General features: G+C 38.8%; 3 protein-coding genes across 4 annotated transcripts; all 3 read right to left on the bottom strand.

Annotated features, from left to right (window-relative positions):
• Positions 1–244: 244 nt before the first annotated feature.
• On the bottom strand, positions 245–4,011 carry LOC306899770 (extracellular calcium-sensing receptor-like; the record flags this gene model as incomplete). Its single annotated transcript, XM_079466241.1, has 6 exons — positions 3,899–4,011; positions 3,481–3,766; positions 2,305–3,111; positions 1,652–1,879; positions 1,360–1,483; positions 245–1,149 (listed from the first exon to the last, which is right to left on the bottom strand). The coding sequence occupies exons 2-6, from the start codon at positions 3,730–3,732 to the stop codon at positions 245–247; spliced, it is 2,316 nt and encodes a 771-aa protein (XP_079322367.1). The 5' UTR covers positions 3,733–3,766; positions 3,899–4,011.
• Positions 4,012–6,578: 2,567 nt separating this feature from the next.
• On the bottom strand, positions 6,579–9,651 carry olfce1p (olfactory receptor C family, e1; the record flags this gene model as incomplete). Its single annotated transcript, XM_079466222.1, has 6 exons — positions 6,579–7,474; positions 7,564–7,687; positions 7,772–7,999; positions 8,080–8,889; positions 9,003–9,288; positions 9,452–9,651. 6 exons carry the CDS (start codon positions 9,649–9,651, stop codon positions 6,579–6,581), a joined length of 2,544 nt encoding a protein of 847 aa, XP_079322348.1.
• A 2,368-nt stretch (positions 9,652–12,019) lies between these two features.
• On the bottom strand, positions 12,020–18,372 carry LOC306899741 (extracellular calcium-sensing receptor-like). 2 transcript variants are annotated; one of them, XM_079466212.1, is made up of 6 exons: positions 15,346–18,372; positions 14,620–14,908; positions 13,690–14,493; positions 13,362–13,589; positions 13,122–13,245; positions 12,020–12,978 (listed from the first exon to the last, which is right to left on the bottom strand). In XM_079466212.1, exons 1-6 carry the CDS (start codon positions 15,543–15,545, stop codon positions 12,074–12,076), a joined length of 2,550 nt encoding a protein of 849 aa, XP_079322338.1. In that variant the 5' UTR covers positions 15,546–18,372; the 3' UTR covers positions 12,020–12,073. The 2 variants fall into 2 exon arrangements, with proteins under 2 accessions (XP_079322338.1, XP_079322339.1); XM_079466213.1 differs by having other exon boundaries at positions 14,620–14,858; positions 15,346–15,453.
• Positions 18,373–19,621: the final 1,249 nt, after the last annotated feature.

Below are 19,621 nucleotides of genomic sequence, written 5' to 3'. Positions count from 1 at the left end.
CAATACTGTAAAATGCGCTTGTGAAGTTCTTGAATTAGTGGGCCTACAGCCTTTTCCACTGGAGGGATATCATAAATGTGGCTTCAGTGGAATGACCCACTAGGTTTAGTTTTTTCACTGTTTGGTCTGATGTGTTCATTACAGCATTAAACATTTTTCTTGTACCATATCTTGTCTTAAAACATTTATAATTTAATTTTATTATTTTTGAAAGCTCAATATGTGCTGTTACTGTAAGTTCTTGTTAATGTGGCATTTTTCCTAGTAGATGTTTTTTGGTGTTGGCGTCAGGTCTTAAAAGAATGACATAACATTTTGGAATAAAAATACACAGCAGCAAACTATAACTGGAGGCCAGAATGGCAAATATCTCCACAGCTACTGTAAACTTTCCAGGAGAACTGACATAAACTGGAATAAATGTGATCCACACAGCACAGAATATGAGCATACTGAATGTGATGAATTTAGCTTCATTGAAATTATCAGGCAGCTTCCGTGCCAGAAAAGCCAGAATGAAGCACAAGATGGCTAGTACGCCAATATATCCCAGTACAGCCCAGAATCCTACAGCAGAACCGAAATTACATTCCAAGATGATCTTTTCTCTGTAATAGTTCATGTTCATGTATGGAAATGGTGGGTATATTGTTAACCAGAGCACACAGATAAGAACCTGTATAAGTGTAAAGGCAAGAACACTGAGTCTCTGTTGTAAAGGCCCAAACCATTTCATGACATTATTTCCTGGAAGTGTGGCCTTGAAGGCCATTAACACAACTATTGTTTTCCCCAGAACACAAGAGATACAGAGGACAAAAGTGATCCCAAACGCTGTGTGACGTAACATACAGGACCACTCAGTGGGACGACCAATGAATGTAAGTGAACAGAGAAAACACAGAGTCAATGAGAAGAGCAGCAGGAAGCTCAGCTCTGAGTTGTTGGCTTTGACTATTGGAGTGTCTCTGTGTTGAAAGAAAACTACAAATACAATCAAGGTTAGAAATGCACCAAGTAACCCAAACATCATCAAAATGATACCCATGATTTCGGTGAATGACAGGAATTCCACTGTCTTAATGATACACTCATCACTTCTGCTATTGGACCAGTATCCAAAAGGGCACTTCACACAGTCAGATGCATCTGGTGTGGATGAAAATGGAATTGCAATAGAAATAAGTCTGTTAGGTCAATGATGCATCCTTCTGCATAAAACTGTTTTAACAGAGGTTTTGATGACAGTATTGCTTTTATTTCGTATGATTGTTTAGATGTCAACAATTGCTAAATATCTCCATTTGATTCTCTTTCGGTGAACTGCAAGTGTTAAAAGAGCAATTAAGCAAATGTTACCTTTTGTGTTGCTAACCTCTCCTGGAGGACATGGAATACAATCATAACAACAGATGGGTCTTCCTTTCTGTACAGCCTTCCTAGTGCCTGGAGGACAACTCTCACTGCACACAGACACAGGCACCTGCCACACATCAGGGAAAGCTAGTGCTCAATAATATAAAAATAACATGCCGTTTGACATGTTTGCACACGTTTATGCATGCTTGTCTTGTTGATTTATGCCGTTACAATGCATAAAAACATGCTAACATGTTTTGATCTGAAAGTTAATCTGAACAGAGGCTCTTACACTCTTTAGTCCACCTCCCCAGACGATGTTGACTGGGTTCATGGTAAACTGTTGGCCTTGGGGCTGGGTTGCATCATAGAAGCCAATGGTTGCCACCTCCATGGTGCCTTTTGTGACCTTTTGCAAGTTAACCAGTTCATATCTTGCAGGGGGGTCACCTTGGCTGTCAAAAGACACAGTTTCTCCCCCATTCATGCTGAAATTGACCGTTTGTAAATAATGTAAAACCTGAAATAACAAAAAAATATTTAAGGACATTTTGCTATATAGAAAAGTAAAGTCTGTGTGTCCCTTCTATTAAATGTAATTTCTTTATATGTATACATGCACTAGACACACATTTTAAAACAAAATAAGTAAAGTATTTAGTAATTTCATTGTTTATTATAGTTTCGCTTAAAATAGTTTCCTTTGTTTAACAACTGTGTTTTAGACATTTTGGAAACAAAAGTTCCCTGCTACAAATTATGGAAATCTAATCAACATACATGAACAATGATTTCATAGTTTATTATAGTATATTTTTGAATTGTTTGCTTTAACTTACTAACCTGAAATAACAAAGATGATTTAGACATTTTGGAAACAAAGGTTCCCTGCTACAGTATATTGAATTGTACATAAAATATATATATTTATATAGAGTATCTCACCTGCCAGGGTTGTATTGTGATGTTCTGGCCACACGTGGCGTTAATAAAAGGGCCTGTTTGTTGCTTACACGAGAGTAAATTGTGTAGCGCATGAGCAACTGCATACACAGCCTTATAGACATTGTTGATGAATCTCAGATCAGACACATCAGTGAAAGGATGTTGAACATATGCTAAGTTCTCAGATCCATTACATTTCATTTGCACACTGTTAGAACTGAATGAGCAGTTAAATACATTTCCCCAGAATTCTCTGAGAAATGTGCTGCCAGGGAACTGAGAGGGATGAACTTCTTGTAGAAACGGGCCAAGTCCAGGGATCTGGGCATTGCGAACAGTAAATCCTACCGACCCGATGAGCAGAGTGTGGCCTGGGCCGTCTGCAAGCGAATCATCTGTGATCCAAGCATCACTTCCAATCCACTGCAGACCTGTAATGTTCTGCCTGTTTAATTCCTCAACCAGCATCTTGATCTCTCTGTGTGACATGAAGGCCATTATTACCTTTGATGTGGAGCTTTTGATGATTTCTACTGTTTTTGTTAGTGACGTTATTGAGTATGTGCTTTCAAATGAGGCAGAGTACTCAATGCAAATGCCTTCCTCTTGAGCAGCTTTAATGAATGTGGTGATGCCATTTATACCATAATCATTTTCATTGCTTAAGGCTCCCACCCATGTCCAGCCGAAGTGTTTGACCAGCTGGGCCAGTGCTCTGCTTTGGTAGTAGTCACTAGGAATGGTCCTGAAAAACGAAGGAAACTCTTTTCTGTTGCTCAGGCAAGCACATGTGGCAAAGTGACTGATCTGTTTGAAAAGCATACTTTTGTGAGAACAGCATGTGAGTGATTTATTCACAGATTTACTTGTGATTTTTTATGTTATAATTTTTCATCATATTATACAATATAGAACAATACATAATGTGGATATGCATTTAAAAAAATATATATATATGTATTGAAATCTATTTAAATAAAACAAAATATAAGCATTTTACCACAGTAATATATTGCCATATTGTCCACTTTGAACATACAATATATAAATCAATAATTAATTACAATGTTTGTATTAAGAGAGAGGGACAATGACAAAAACAAATGACTTGAAGTATGGTCATTAGCTTCAGATATAGCTGCATACTAAAGCTAAATTTGAGGGGAAAAATCTTACTGTGGGTATTTGAAATCGACCCATTATTCTTGCAAACCCAATGGTTGGAGTTGATGCCGAATGTCCTATAATAGCCTGTACAGTTTTAGTCTTTGTGCAGTTTCTATCATCAATGACAGGTTCTTGTCCATTGGAAAGTGCAAGTGCAGACTGAAGGATGATGAATCCACAGGCATTATAGATTTCATATCCCAGTGTGTGGTTTGGAAGGATACTTGGATTTCTATTTATTTCCTCTATTGCAAAGATCATGGTGTATGCAAATTTAAATTCCCTGTAATTGATACTTGATAAGGAGATAAAGATGACACATGTAAGAGTAGAAAAACGTTTGCACAAAACAGTGCATTTAGTTTAATTCAAGTTACACAATTAATGTAAAAAATTATAAAATTTTGCCCATTAAAAACATACTTACTCCTTGCATTTTGGTTGAGCAGGTAAGCGGTTAAACTTCGGAATCACTCCAGTATAACCGGTGTTAAATGTAAATATGCCCCCGATCTTTAGCTCTCCATCTTTTAGAAACTCAGGCAGCTGTGTGTTGCCCTGTCGCCTGCAAACCGGCTGTTGTGCCCTGATGACCACTGACATGAGCAGTAGAAACTCCAGAATCAGCATTGTGGGTCTGATCTTGTCAAATAATCTGGGAACAGATGCAACATTCCCCCTTTATATAGCCTCTAAAGCATTTGCTGACACCCTGAACAGAGGGTGTACTTTAACTGCTATACATCAGTTTAACACAAGGGTAATTATTTTTTATCTTTATAAAAGACTGTAAAAAGACTGGTACATTTTTATGTCTCACAATGATGTAAAAAAATATAAGAGATCTTCAGATGTCTGCTTGAGGACTTGTGTGACTTAATGCTTCAGATCTGCTTTCAGGTATTTTTAATGCTTGTTAGAGATATTTTGAAGGATGAAGGTCGGAATATTTAATGACATCAGTCATTTAAGTTGAGTATACAGCATACTGTAATAAATGAGTTTTAAATCCTTTAAACTTTTGTTGCATATTTTGTTGCATTAGTACGGAGCCCGTCTGGTCACCCGTCAGAGAAAAGAAAACAGACCCGCATATCCGTGGGCACAGTTTTGTAATTCGTTCCCTCAGTTTAAAAAGCTGTACGCACCGATTCTTAAACCGTAGCCACGAGTTTCCAATCTGTGCTCTCAGTTTTGTAAACCAACCCCTCAGTTTTTTAAATCTGTACCCACAAATTCATAATCTGTGCCCAGGCTTTCGCAATCCTTTTGCAAAGTCTTGCAAACTGTAGCCTACTCGCGGAATCGAAGCCTCTGTCTGTCATTAGAACAGAACTAGCTGGTTTATTTTAATACAGATCAATAATCTAAAAGGGGTGCATTATATCTGACACACACATGAACTCTGTACATTCTTTTGGCTATAAGTCATTCCCAATAAATACTATTGAGCTTTAAATAATGGTATATTTGTGTATGAGCCCATAAAGTAGTTAAAAACATATTTGCATTTGAAAGTTTATTTTAATACATATCAGTAAAATGTGTGCATTATAGGTTACATACACACATGAAAACTGTACGGTTAGTGTTAGTCTTGTGGTTACAAGTAATTCCCTGTAAATTCTATTGAAGTTTGAAACATGTATTTTAATGGGTACGTAACTTTACAGACGGTCCCTAAATTCATGAATATCAAACATTTAATGCAAAAACTAATTTAATGCCAGTGATACGCGGCAATGAACGCATGCTTTATATGCGCCGTGCGTGTGTGTGTGTGTTAAGTCAATTTATTAAGACAATTTATAATATTATCTAAAATAAAACATTACACAATATTGGTAAATCTTCCTGCAGGAGCTTAATCTGTTTTTATGACTTCAATTCCGCGAATAGGCTACAAATTGCAAAGCTGTGCGTACAGATTGCGAAAACATGTGCACAGATTATTAATTTGAGGCTACAGATTAAAAAAATTGAGAGCACGGATTGGAAACTCTTGGGTACAGTTTATTATTCCGAGAGCATGCTTTTTTTAAACTGAGGGAACTAATTACAAGATTTGCGGGTCTTGTTTATTTTTCTCCGACGGGTGACCAGACGGGCTCTGCACATTGTTTGTTAGTTTGTTTTATTTCTATAGCACATTACAAAACAACCTTCGGTTGACCAAAGTGCTGTACATATCAAATCAAACACAGAGTAACAGATCCCTACAACAGGGGTATAAAATACACAACTCTCTTCAAACAACCGTTACCAATATAAATACTAAAACAGGAGCAAGGCATCACATTATTTAGCTAGACATCATTTGTAAAAAATAGTATGCCTTACGCAGAGATTTAAAACTAGATAAAGAAGGTGCTGCACGAATCACGGTCGGAAGGTTATTCCATAAAATAGGGCCGGCGATGGAAAACGCCCGGTCACCCCGGAATTTAAGTCTAGACCTTGGGACCGACAACATTTTTAAATGTTCAGACCTAAGAGATTGCACCGAGTTGGGTGGATGCAACAACTCGTAGAGGTAGATAGGGGAAAGATTGTGCAGCGATTTATAAACTAAAACTAGTAATTTAAACTCCACTCTAAGCTTAACCGGGAGCCACTGCAACACCGACAGAACTGTCTTTATGGGTTATGTGCTCAAATGTACGTGTCCCAGTCAGTAGCCTAGCAGCTGCATTCTGGACCAACTGTAAGCTGCATTGCATGATATGTATTACATTAGTGTTGGACAGCGAGCATGCTGGAAATGTTTCAAAGAGGGACAGGAATACTTTGTTTTAGATAACTACATTGGTGTCAGTAAGACTGCGTACCATGTGTTTATGCAGATACATTTTAGGAATAGTTACTAAACGTGACAAATGTTAAGTTGTGAAGATAAAATTGATGGTGATTTACCAAACATAGGCCTGATGTGTTTATGGAACAGTATTCTTTACAGTATATATTGCCTTGTTATTTATACTTTATTTAAAACATTCATTCACTAAATAAATAAAGATAATTTAATTTAACCAAAAATAAGAGCTAAAATTACAATCTTTATATAATGTAGTCTAATGATTTAATATACAAGACCACATGCATAATAATTACTTTCCCATCATGTGTTTCTTTGTGTTTTGCTCTGGCTTTAGTAAAATGATGTAACATTTTGGGGCAAATATGCAAAATAATAAACCGAAGCTTGAAGCTAAAATGGCAAATATCTCCACAGCTACAGTAAATTTTCCAGGAGAACTGACATAAGCTGGAATAAATGTGATCCACACAGCACAGAATATGAGCATACTGAATGTGATGAATTTAGCTTCATTGAAATTATCAGGTAACTTTCGAGCCAGAAAAGCCAGAATGAAGCACAAGAGAGCCAGTAGACCAATATAACCCAACACAGCCCAGAAACCAAAAGCTGAACCTAACTTACATTCTAAAATTATTCTTTCTTGATAAAGGTTCATGTTCATATATGGGAAAGGAGGATATATTGTTAACCAAAGCACACAAATTATAACCTGCAATGATGTGAAGGTAAGAACACTGAGTCTCTGTTGAAGAGGCCCAAACCATTTCATGACATTACTTCCTGGAAGTGTGGCCTTGAAGGCCATTAACACAACTAATGTTTTCCCCAGAACACAAGAGATACAGAGGACAAAAGTGATCCCAAACGCTGTGTGACGTAACATACAGGACCACTCAGTGGGACGACCAATGAAAGTAAGTGAACAGAGAAAACACAGAGTCAATGAGAAGAGCAGCAGGAAGCTCAGCTCTGAGTTGTTGGCTTTTACTATGGGGGTGTCCTTATGTATAAAGAATACTACAGCGATGCCTAATGTAAAAGATACACCCAACAAAGAAAACGCTACTAGAACAATTCCCATCACATCTTCAAATGACAGGAATTCTACAAGTTTCAGGACACATGTGTCTCTCCATTTGTTGGACCAAAAGGTAGGAGGGCACTTGAGACAAGTCACAGAATCTGAGGATGCAAATTTAATATAACAGTTACTTTTTATCCAAGAACCCTCTATCTTATTAACCTAACTTCAGACATGAAATGTTAAATACCTGTCTCATTGTTGATTTCTCCATCTGCACATGGAATACAGTCATAACAACATAAAGGTTTTCCTTTCTGTACAGCCTTCCTAGTGCCCGAAGGACAGCTGTCGCTGCACACAGAAATAGGCACCTGTAAAATGTAATAGTTTACACCATATTACTTTTAAGTTTCCAGCAAAAGCACATATACTGCTTTGTGACCGACAATAATTACCTTGTGTTCATTTTGGGCCCAGACTATGCTTATGTTGTTAAATGAAAGCTGTAAATCAGGTGGCAAGGAAACATCATAGAAACCCACTTTAACAAATTTGGTTGTTCCATCCTTCCCCTGCTGCCAGTTTAAGAGGTCGTACCTCGCTGCCGGATCTCCATTTTCATCAAAGTACACCTTTTCACCATTTCCCGTAAAAAAACTGACTTCCTTTAAGGCATTGAGTACCTGAAGAGGAAAACAAAATAATATTTATTTTTGAAGAAAACTTGACACAACTGCTTGAATATCTGTGCAGCTCATGCTACCTGCCATGTGTTTTTGATTTTTTCCAGGCTTTTGTTTGCACTGCATTGGTTTAGGTCCCATTTTGAACAGTTCATTGTGAGGTTTAGAGCATGAGCGACAGCATACACTGCCTTGTATACATTATTAGCGATCTGTAATTCTGTGATATCTGTGTATTGGTTATTCACATTGATCAGGCTTTCATTGCCTTTGCATATATTACCACTTATTGCAGTTTTTTGTGAGGGGATTTTACATTCAAATACAGTTTCCCACAACTCTTTATACAGAGATACACCAGACGATGGGCTGAGTTTGGTAAGAAACTCTGCAAGGCCTCTTATTTCAGCTGTTGGGATGGCAAAGCCCATGGACCCTCTGAGAATATGTTGCCATTTACCAGTAGCAATGCTCATATCAGAGATCCAAGACTCGCTACCAATCCACTGCAGCCCGGTAATATTATGCTGGGCTAATTCACCCAGAAGAACCTCCATGTCTGAGTAAGATACAAAAGCTACTATCACTTTAGAGCTTGCACTTTTAACAATGTTCACAATTCTCAGTATTTCTTCTTTTGGATCGGTCCTGAAGAATGCTTCTGAAAATTCCACACACACTCCAAATTCTGTGGCTGCTTTGATAAATGTGTTCATGCCATTGTTTCCGTAGTCGTTATCACTGCAGAGAGCCCCCACCCATGTCCAGCCAAAATATTTCACCAGTTTGGCCAGCGCTCTGCTCTGGTAGTAGTCACTGGGAATAGTTCTAAAGAATGATGGGTGTTTCATTCTGTCGCTAAGGCAGGCACAGGTTGCAAAATGACTAATCTGCAGCATCCCCATTAAACACAAGATAATAATGTATTAGTAGGAACATTCTTACACGTTATTGCAACATGAGTCTGGTCATGAGAGCAATATCAACAGATAAAAATACATACCACCGGAATATGCAGAGGTCCCATAGTAGCTGATATGGCAATAGTTGGAGTTGAGGATGTTTCTGCAATGACAGCTTGGACTGTGTTAGGTCTTTGACAGGGCATCTGAGAAGCATTTTCCTCATTAACTAGTGAGAGAGAGGCTCTGAGAGACATTTCTATGGATCCACATGAATCATAGATTTTGTAGCCCAACCTGACACCCGGAAGAATATCAGATCTGTTGTTGATTTCTTCAATGGCAAATACCATTGTCTGTGCATTCTGAAACTCTCTGAGGCTCAAACTATAAAATACATATAAGTTATCATTTAGTCTTGCTTGGTCAAACAGGTCAGGAATGCAATGATTAATATATCTTTCCCATAAAAACCTTTCGAAAATACCACATTTATTTTAACTTAATTTGTACAAATCAAATAATCTCCATACAGTATATCACTGCTCACCTCTTACATTTTGGCCGCTCTGGTCTTGATGTGAATGTGGGTATCACCTCCTCCCAGCTGTTGTGGAAGGAGAAGATGCCCCCGATTGTCACATCACCATCTCTTCTGAGCTGAGGGCTGTCTGGAGGCCCCCATAACTTGCATGGAGGGTCGGCTGCTCTCACCATTGTGAACAGAAGCCACGTGTGCAGGAACCCCATTCTTACCCCTTATTAAGCCGATAAACCCCTGTTGCAGTCTTATATAACAGCGTTTTATTCCACGTTGTGGGTGTTGCTTTTACTAATGCCTTGCATGTTTTCTGCCTTGATCCTTAGCCAATGAGAAAGAAGCATACATATTTATAATCATATACTGCTTTGGAAAATATAACGGAATGTAAGTTACATCATCTTTTAATCTTGACTAAAAAGCAAACTAAACAGGAATTTGTTATGACAGTGCCAGATGGTTGACAGCATCACAAGTATGTGCAGAAACAACACGAGCAACAAAAGTGAAAAGCCCTCTAAATCTGACACCGATAAAACTTCTAAACAATATAAACAACAAAATGTGCATTGTAGCTCTAAGTCAGCACAACTGTGATTCGGTTTTAAGCACAAGGCCAAAGCATGCTGATATATAGAAATAATAGTACAATTGTGAGTGTGATAGTGCTTTTTCAACAGTTCAACGGACATTGCACAGTATGTAAATAGGACATTTTTGTAGATATATTCTTACACTACAAATCTGTCATTGGAGCTGTCATTGCTGTGTGTACTTCAAAAGATCAAAGACCATGTGACTAATCTGAGAACTTCACCTTAAAACTAGCAACCATTAGCATTCGACTGCAGTGGTCAGTACAATGTATTTTTCATAATTGTATTTGTGAGAAGGTGCACTGGCTCTTTATACTGATAGTAGAAGTAGACTCTATTATGACACCTAGTGCCAGTGCTGCATGAAGTTTTTAACCAGAGTGATTTTAGTGTTGTTGTAGTTTTATCACTAAGATGTCGTAACGTTTAACTTCTTTGCGGAAGGAGATAACATATTTACTAAACACATTCTTAGGAGCATTTGTAGAAACAATGTCGCAAAATCCATGCAAGGGGACCCACAGCGTATGTAGATAGAAATAGCTCATTCTAAGGTAATAAAAACAGAAGGCTTCATTATGTAATGTCTTTATACACTTCTGAAGACGTGGTTATGTAAAGAATATTTCATTTCTGTTAGTAGATCCTCATTAACATCACACATTGCACCAATAATTATAGTTTTTCTAGAAATTATGTTTTTGTCAATTTATTATTTATTCAAATGTCGCTATATATGTTTGTTGATTTTTGTTTAAGTTCTGGTTTTAGCTTTTTCATTTAATAACGTTCTTTGTCTCATCTTTTAGTTTATTGCCTTGGCAGCATTCCTTATATTTGGTTAGTTTAAGTGTTTCATATAATGTTTAGGCCTACGATTTATTTTATTTAAATGAACAGTAATAATGTCTTAATGGTTTTAGCTTCAGTTAAGCATTAGTAAGCTTTAGATGTAATGTCAACTTGGCGGCGCCCATGAGGGGCCCCCTGCTTCCATGAAGAACAAAAATGTTTTTTAATGAACTAATATTATAAAACTGATGTCTAAAGTCCTTAACCTCCAAATGGACATAATTGTATTCACCAATAAATTTTACATCTGAGAAAAGAGTAAAACTGTGTTTTTAAGAATAACATAATTATTGAATTAGGCAACGTACATAACAAACTTGCATAGGATTGTTTTATATGTTTAATGTTTGATCCTAATACAGAAACAAACTGATGTATCTCTGAAGGAGGCATGTTTTGGTGTAGTGACTGTTGCCGTTGGGAAATGTGTTAAAATAGTTTTAAAATACTACCTGTCTATGTATTTAACTGCAGGAGACAGTTGGTTCCGCTCATCATTTAAAAAGAGGCAGAGCCTAGAGAAGCTTTAAGGGCTAAGTAAAGAGACTGTTTAAACTACACCAGACCAAATAAGTAGCCTACTTCATTTAGTATTCAATTCATTTGAACAAACAGAAAGCGTGCATGTAATTTTGTAGTTTATATTTTATTGATATAGTGTTAAAGCAAAATGAATGGCTCGTCTTAATACATTCTTATGATGATTTTGTTGTGTATTAAGGCCCCTTTTCATCATGTTCACAACACAATGTAAAGATAACTTCACATAAACTTTCTTCTTGTTGTGAATGGATTGGAAATTATTCAGCGTTGTCTCAAGTAATCAACAGATAAACAGAACTCCTCTGCAGTTAGTTTAGTTTCAAACGTCTCAAAAATCCAACCTGGCAGGTCGCACATGCGCTATCTCAAAACTGGTCTCAAGATGCTGGATCACTGTATCATGTCTCTGTTTGTTTCATTGCTGCTGTAGTAATATACTTTATGTTTGGACTATTTTCATAAACGTCCGTCTTTATCTTGCTCCATCTGGAATACAAGACGTTTTCCTAGGCCTCTATGATTTTCAGGTTCTGAAAATGTCTGGCTATAATATCACACAACAGTTCATTCATGATTTTTTTTATTTGTAGAAATGTTACAACAGCCTATGTTAGTGATTTTTTCAAAACTTTATTAATGTTTAATGTAATGTTTTTATCGTGACAAGCTTTTTGGTATTCAGTTCAGGTCTCAGTAATATTATATAGCATTTTGGCAAGAAAATACAAAACAGTAAACCATAGCTGGAGCCCAAAATGGCAAATATCTCCACAGCTACAATAAACTTTCCAGGTGAACTTACATAAGCCGGTATAAAACTTACCCAAACTGCACAGAATATGACCATACTGAAAGTGATCAATTTAGCTTCATTAAAGTTATCTGGCAGTTTCCGGGCCAGGAAAGCTAAAACAAAGCAGATGACAGCCAGAAGACCAATGTAACCCAGAACAGCCCAAAAACCTACAGCTGATCCTAAATTACATTCTAGAATGATTTTGTCTTGATAAGGATTTAAATTCATAAAGGGAAGAGGAGGAGATACTGTTAACCAAACCACACAGATAAGAATCTGTATAATTGTAAAGGCAAGAACAGTAAGACGTTGTTGTACCGGCCCAAAACATTTCATGACATTACTTCCTGGAAGTGTGGCTTTGAAGGCCATTAACACGACTAATGTTTTCCCCAGAACACAAGAGATACAGAGGACAAAAGTGATCCCGAACGCTGTGTGGCGTAACATACAGGACCACTCAGTGGGACGACCAATGAAAGTAAGTGAACAGAGAAAACACAGAGTCAATGAGAAGAGCAGCAGGAAGCTCAGCTCTGAGTTGTTGGCTCTGACAATAGGTGTACTTCTGTATGTGTAGAAAATAAGCATGGTTACTATTGTGAAAAATACCCCAACTACTGAAAACAACGCAAGAAGTATTCCCATTATTTCATCATATGACAAGAATTCAACTTCTTTTGGGTTGCAGGCATCTCCTCTTGTATTTGACCACTGTGCAAAATGGCATTTGAGGCAAGCAATGGAATCTAGAAAGGCAAAAAAAGCTATTTTCATATAAAAATTATGTTCACATTAATCTTGTGACAAAGTCCTACTAATACTATATATATATATATATATATATATATATATATATATATATATATATATAAACAATTATTGTGTATACCTGTTCTGTTACTTATCTCTCCTGGTGGACATTGAATACAGTCATAACAGCAGACAGGTCGTCCTTTTTGCACAGCCTTTCTAGTTCCAGGAGGACAACTCTCACTGCACACAGACACAGGCACCTGCCATATACAAATACATGCAGTACACATAAACATGAAATCTGTTAACACGACTGTATTTCTAAATACATATTTGTTTGTAGGTTTATTTTTTTAATATACAAGACATGCGTTACCATAGTACTTTCTTGTCTCCAGACTATCAGAACATTGTTCATGGAGAAACGCTGACCTTTAGGCAAAGAAGCATCATAGTAGCCTATGGTTTGGACCTTCATTTTCCCTTTATGAACACTTTGCAGATTGATCAGCTCATACCTCGCTGGGGAATCTCCGTTGTTGTCAAAAAATACATTTTCACCACTGGATATGGTAAAATTTACAAATTGCAAGACGTTTAAGACCTTCAGCACAAAAGTGAATAAAAACATTAGTGTCTGTGGGCTACATATGATTTTTGTTTATGATTGTTTCTTTTGTTCATAGAAAATGTTCTGGCCTTACCTGCCATGGCTTTATTTGACTAAGCTTTTTACAGGCATTAGAAATTGAGCTTTTGTTTTGCTCACATGAAAGCAAGTTATCGATCGCATGGGCCACTGCATAAACAGCTTTATATATATTATCAGAGATCCTTAAATCAGTTACATCGGTGAAGGAGTTCTGCACATCACGCAGGTGCTCTGATCCGTTACAGCTCACTTTTACTTTACTCTGAGTCAAAGAACAGTCAAAGACATACTCCCAGAAATCTCTGAGAAATGTGCTGTTAGGAAACTGAGATGGATGAACTTCTTGAAGAAACGGGCCAAGTCCAGGGATCTGGGCATTGCGGACAGTAAATCCTACCGACCCGATGAGCAGAGTGTGGCCTGGGCCGTCTGCAAGCGAATCATCTGTGATCCAAGCATCACTTCCAATCCACTGCAGACCTGTAATGTTCTGCCTGTTTAATTCCTCAACCAGCATCTTGATCTCTCTGTGTGACATGAAGGCCATTATTACCTTTGATGTGGAGCTTTTGATAATATTCACAATTCTCAGTATTTCGTTATATGGACCAGTACTTTCGAAGGCTTCAGTATACTCAATGCACACTCCCTCTTCATGAGCAGCCGCAATGAATGTGGTTATCCCATTTATTCCATAATCATTTTTATTGCTTAACGCTCCAACCCACATCCAGCCGAAGTGTTTGACCAGCTGGGCCAGCGCTCTGCTCTGATGGTAATCGCTGGGAATAGTTCTGAAGAAGGAGGGATATTCTTTTCTATTGCTCAAGCAAGCACATGTAGCAAAATGACTGATCTGCAGACAGAAAAAAATTGTTTTGTCTATTATGCATACACAGTATGTTGATAAACTTTGTCATCTTTTATGATGACTAAACTAAAATTATAACATTAAAAAAGAAAATACAATTGTATATCTCACCACCGGTATATTAAATCTTCCGACAATCCTTGCAAAACTCATAGTTGGTGTTGATCCGGAATGTCCAATAATTGCGTGGACCGTTTGTGGCTTTGTGCAGTTTTCTGATATTGGTGATTGCTCCACACCATTTACCAATGCCATTGCTGCTCTTAGTATGTCTGTGGATCCACACTCATTGAAAATCTTGTAACCCAGTGTTACTCCGGGAAGAATATCTGTGGCTTTGTTTATCTCATCTATTGCAAAAATCATTGTGTGAGCTAACTTGAATTCTCTAAAACTGAAACTGTAGGAAAGGAAAATGTAATATCAGCAATGTTATATATTTATTCTAAAAGCAATAAAAATGTACGGCAGCAAATCATTATTAGTGTTTACAAAATGTCAATCAAGTACATCATGGCTTTACAAGTTATTTCAACTTACTTTGATTTGACCATTGGTGAGTTATTTATAAGTTGAATTTGGTTAACTTATTTTGATGTGTTCAAGTAATTTAAAAAAGCTGAAATTACTTGTAAAGCCAAGTTGATAGCACTTAAAAAGTTAAGACAGAAATATATTTTTTACAGTGAATGTGATACAATAGCATTATCTTTAGCCTACTTAATTAAAAAAACAGTGTTATATTAATTTCTTAACAATTAACGTACACTTCCCCGTAAGAGTGTTAATATGAATAAATTCAAGACAAATTATGTTTTTTTTCTGAGATATACCTACTCCTTGCATGGACGTATTACCGGCATTTTTGCAAAGGAATCTAGGTAACCGTCTTGTGTGGTGCGGAAGGAAAAGATACCCCCAATGATCATGTCTCCATCTTTCTCTAGTTCAGGCTCCTGGTGATGTGCCTGTGGCCTGCAGTCAGGGTTTTCTGCCTGAGATAACAGGACCCTTAAAAGCAGTTGAAGTATCAGCATGGCAGCTCTATAACATGCATGTAGCAGACCACCAGATTTATGCAGTCTGAGATCTCTAACATGTGAAGCCTGTCATGGCATCAGATCTCTCAGGAGACACATAGTACCAATCACATTGTAGTTCATTGTTCTCAAGGAAACACATTTTCCAGCCATCCAACCACCAGTTTTTGCTCCTGGAAATGTTCTTATAGTTTTCCTTTTGTTAACACGTGCTGTATCAAAATAATTTACTTTTAACTTATTTCTTGTGTCAACCAGTGGTAATTTAGTTGACGGATAATTTTTGTAAATGTTTTGGATGCTGAAACAGGACACAGGGACACACAAATTACACATGGCACAGTTGCCGCCGTGCGGATAAACTAATTACTGCAAAAAAAATCAATGCCTGTGTGTGACGTTTACGTGTGGTCACAAAATCTGGTGCTGACATTAATATACAGGATGAAATTTGCTGAGCGTGGCAGGGAGGGGTAACGGCCAAAACAAAAGTGCCATGTGTTGCTGGCAGTGATAGCACACGGGAGGGACGAGACACAAAACAAAAACAATACGTGCAAAAAGTGACAGAATGTTACAGAATACCCCCTTTCAAGGATGCCTCTAGCATTTCAGAGGGGATCCCCACAGGATTGGTGGAATGTGTCTATGAGAGCGCGGTCCAGTATGTCGCAAGATGGAACCCATCATCTCTCCTCAGAACCGTAGCCCTCCCAGTCTACCAAATACGGATGGCCTCTACCCAATCACCTAACATCGAGGAGTCGGCGTACCCTGTAGGCAGGCAACCCCTCGATGAGTTGGGGAGACAGAGGGGTGGAGGTCTGGGATTGGAGAGGGGAGTGGATGACGGGTTTAAGCTTGGTGGATGTGCTTGAGCATTGGGGTCAGTTTGAGACGGATCGTTACCTGGTTAAGCACCTTGGTGATGGGGTGGGCAATCTAAGAGGTAGGTCGGATGTGGACAACCAGACCTTCTGCCCACAGACGTAGCATGGAGGTTTGGAATGGCCATGGTCTGCTGGCACTACCCCGTAGACGAGACCTGGAGGGAGTTTTGTACTCGACCATGGCTAGCCTGTCACTCAACGACAATGGCTCTGCCGACGTGACACAGTGCAGGACTCTCTCTAAAACTTGGTTGGCCCGTTTGGGCTGCCCATTTGTCAATGGGTGGTAACCGGAGGACAGGCTAGTAGTCGCCCCCAGAAGTCGACAGAACTCTGACCAAAATCTGGAAATAAATTGGGGACCACGTCCACCTGGAGGCCCTGAATCAGCTGATGGTAATTTGGGGAGGGGAATTAAATGTCCTGGGGTTGTTAGGTGACACCATTAAAGACCCTCCTCAGGCGGCCCTCTGGTAGGGAGATCCAGGCCACACCTACCTGGTCTAGCTTCCTTTCTCCCCGGTGTGTCCACAGCATGCAACAGCCTCAACTTGACGTTGCGATATGCTACTTCCTCAGCCCTCCGGACTCTCCACTCGACGGTGCGTCCAGCAGCGAAGACTTAAGTCCTTAAGACTTCGCCTCCTGAGGGCCTTCTGGAGAAGGGGCTGACCAAGCCCGTCCCTATGGTCGAGATGTCTTCGGGGTTTTACAGCCCCTACTTCATCGTCCCCAAGAAAGGTCTAGATCTGCGCACTCTGAACAAGACCCTTTACAGGCTCCCCTTCAGAATGTTGTCCCCAGGACTGGTGTGTGGTCATTGACCTGAAGGATGCGTACTTTCATGTCTCGATTCTCCCTTGGCACAGACCGTTTCTTCGGTTGGCCTTTGAGGGTCAAGCATATCATTACAAGGTCATTCCCTTCGGTCTGGCCCTGACTCCCCGTGCCTTTACGAAGGTCGCGGAGGCTCATCTCGCTCCCCTCAGGGAGCAGTGCGTGCATATCCTCAACTATCTAGATGACTCGCTTATCTCGTGATCTGTTGTAGCCATCAGGGAACGGAGGTTTAATCTGTAACCAGGACATTATATTGACTTCAACCGTGACTCCCTTTCTCCATACCAAACCCAATGTGCCAGAAACTTGGGCTTTTTACTAGACAGCAGTCTCAAATTTGACAAACAAATTCATGTTTTTATCTCGCCTTCCTGACAAAGTTAAGCCCTATTTTTACATGAACAAATTCTAAATGACCATTCATGCAAGTTCTTGTGAGCTTGGGTTACTCATGGTTCCCAGATCAAGACTTAAAAATCGAGGCGATTGAGCCTTTGCCACCATTAGCCCGAAACTCTGGAATACCCGTCCATTGCATATTAAAACTGCGCCATTTAACCTGTTATCAATCGGCTGTGCCGTCGGCGGTACACTGCGTGTTTTGCTTGATAACATCGGGAAATACAACAACTTAGAAAAACAAAACCTAAACATATCACATATCTTCACAAAGCTGAGATTCTTGTGATTCGAACGATGTAAACCATTTTAATATACAATCAACACAGCCAATGCAATCAGAGTCTTTGTCAGACAACCAACCACCAAATAAGCAGCAACAAAACTGAAGAAACTCTCCTATAAAGCCTCCTGGTAGTCCACTGATCCATAACATTCCAACAAAAATGGTATAGGTATACTCTAAATGATCCAGTAAATCTAACACGTATATGTCTATAAACTTCAAGGAAAACGGTAGTATAATTTTCAAGAAGCCGACAGAGCTATCAAATCTCCGACGCGTTTTGTGGTGTAGCGTCTCTTCACTTGTAAACATTGCAGATGTTTTTATGTCAATATGGCCACTGAACTCTGCCCTTTTGATTGACACCTCATTTGAGCGAATAGGTGCATCTAAGAGGTGACAACAGGCAGCAATAGCCAAGGAGCGCCCAGGATGAAGGATGAGACCCTCCTGTACTTGATTGACAATAGATCGATCCTGTCGCGTCAGAGTTTGCTAATGATGGGCGTATCTGATAGCCAATAGAATTCCGAAAAGATAAATATGCAGCTTCACGAGAAACATTCAAAGTGTAAGTAGAGAGGTCCGTGCGCAAACACGTGTGCGGCTTCGCGTAAATTCTAACAGGGATTCGTGACCGTGCGCAAAAGCTGCTAGGAAAGAGTTTGAGCGTGTAAAGAGTTTTACATTTGGAAAAACTTCTCACTTGAAGAAGTTGTTGAACAATGTACCAGAAGGCATTCAGGGAGACACTCATTGAAGAGCTGGCAGCGGCTGCTGACATACCCGCTCCATCCCCCACTCCACACAGAGCATACCACAAGCCTGTGCATATCAGTGGAGACAGCACCAGAGGCCGTCTGAGGCACTGCCATGCAAAGACTCCTGTAAAATGTTCTTCATGTGAGGTGCCTTCGTGCTTTTTGCCAAGCCGTGATTGTTATAACGAGTGGCATGTTGCCAATAACCTGTAATGTAATTATAACATTTGTAAATAGTTTGGGTTTTTATACATTTATTTAGTGTGTTTGTTCTAATATTACAAATGATTTTATTACACTAGCACTTAGTCTATAGTCTCTTTATTTGCACAAAGTATAGTTTCAGTTACTATGTGTCATCCAAATTCACTGTCAATAATTGCTAAGGAATAGAGTAGCCTTTCATTAGAGCCCAGAATTATGACTGTACATTAAAAGCATTCAAGAATAACAGCATTTTATGTGTCAATGGCAAAGGACCATTTGGAGTCTCCAAGTGGCCATTCTAGAAGGCCACCTAGACATAAACTTAGATAAACATGTGAAAAACACACATTTTCTAAGGTATTGTAATCAAATTAGCTTGGTAAGGCTTCATGCTGTGATCCCAATGTGTTTTCCAGCTAATAGCTCCCAACTATAGTCATATGCAGGCAACTGTTTAAAATTAAAAAGTAGGCAGAATATTTTTTCCCCTCTTTCAGTGTGTTTAAAATTCTATTACTCAATAACAGTAAGATTTGCAGTGATTCTGACTCTTTAGAAACAAACTTCAGAGTCTCACCTTTCAAAAGATACCAAAACCCTGCATATACTCAAAATGTTTCAAGTACAGTATGCACTTTACTTTGGGCATGTCTTTTTTAAGAATTTTTGCTAAATTTAACAGGATTGCTA

Source organism: Barbatula barbatula (assembly GCF_947034865.1).
Source record: "Barbatula barbatula genome assembly, chromosome: 10".
Lineage (NCBI taxonomy): Eukaryota > Metazoa > Chordata > Actinopteri > Cypriniformes > Nemacheilidae > Barbatula > Barbatula barbatula.
This window is presented reverse-complemented; position numbering and strand designations above follow the sequence as displayed.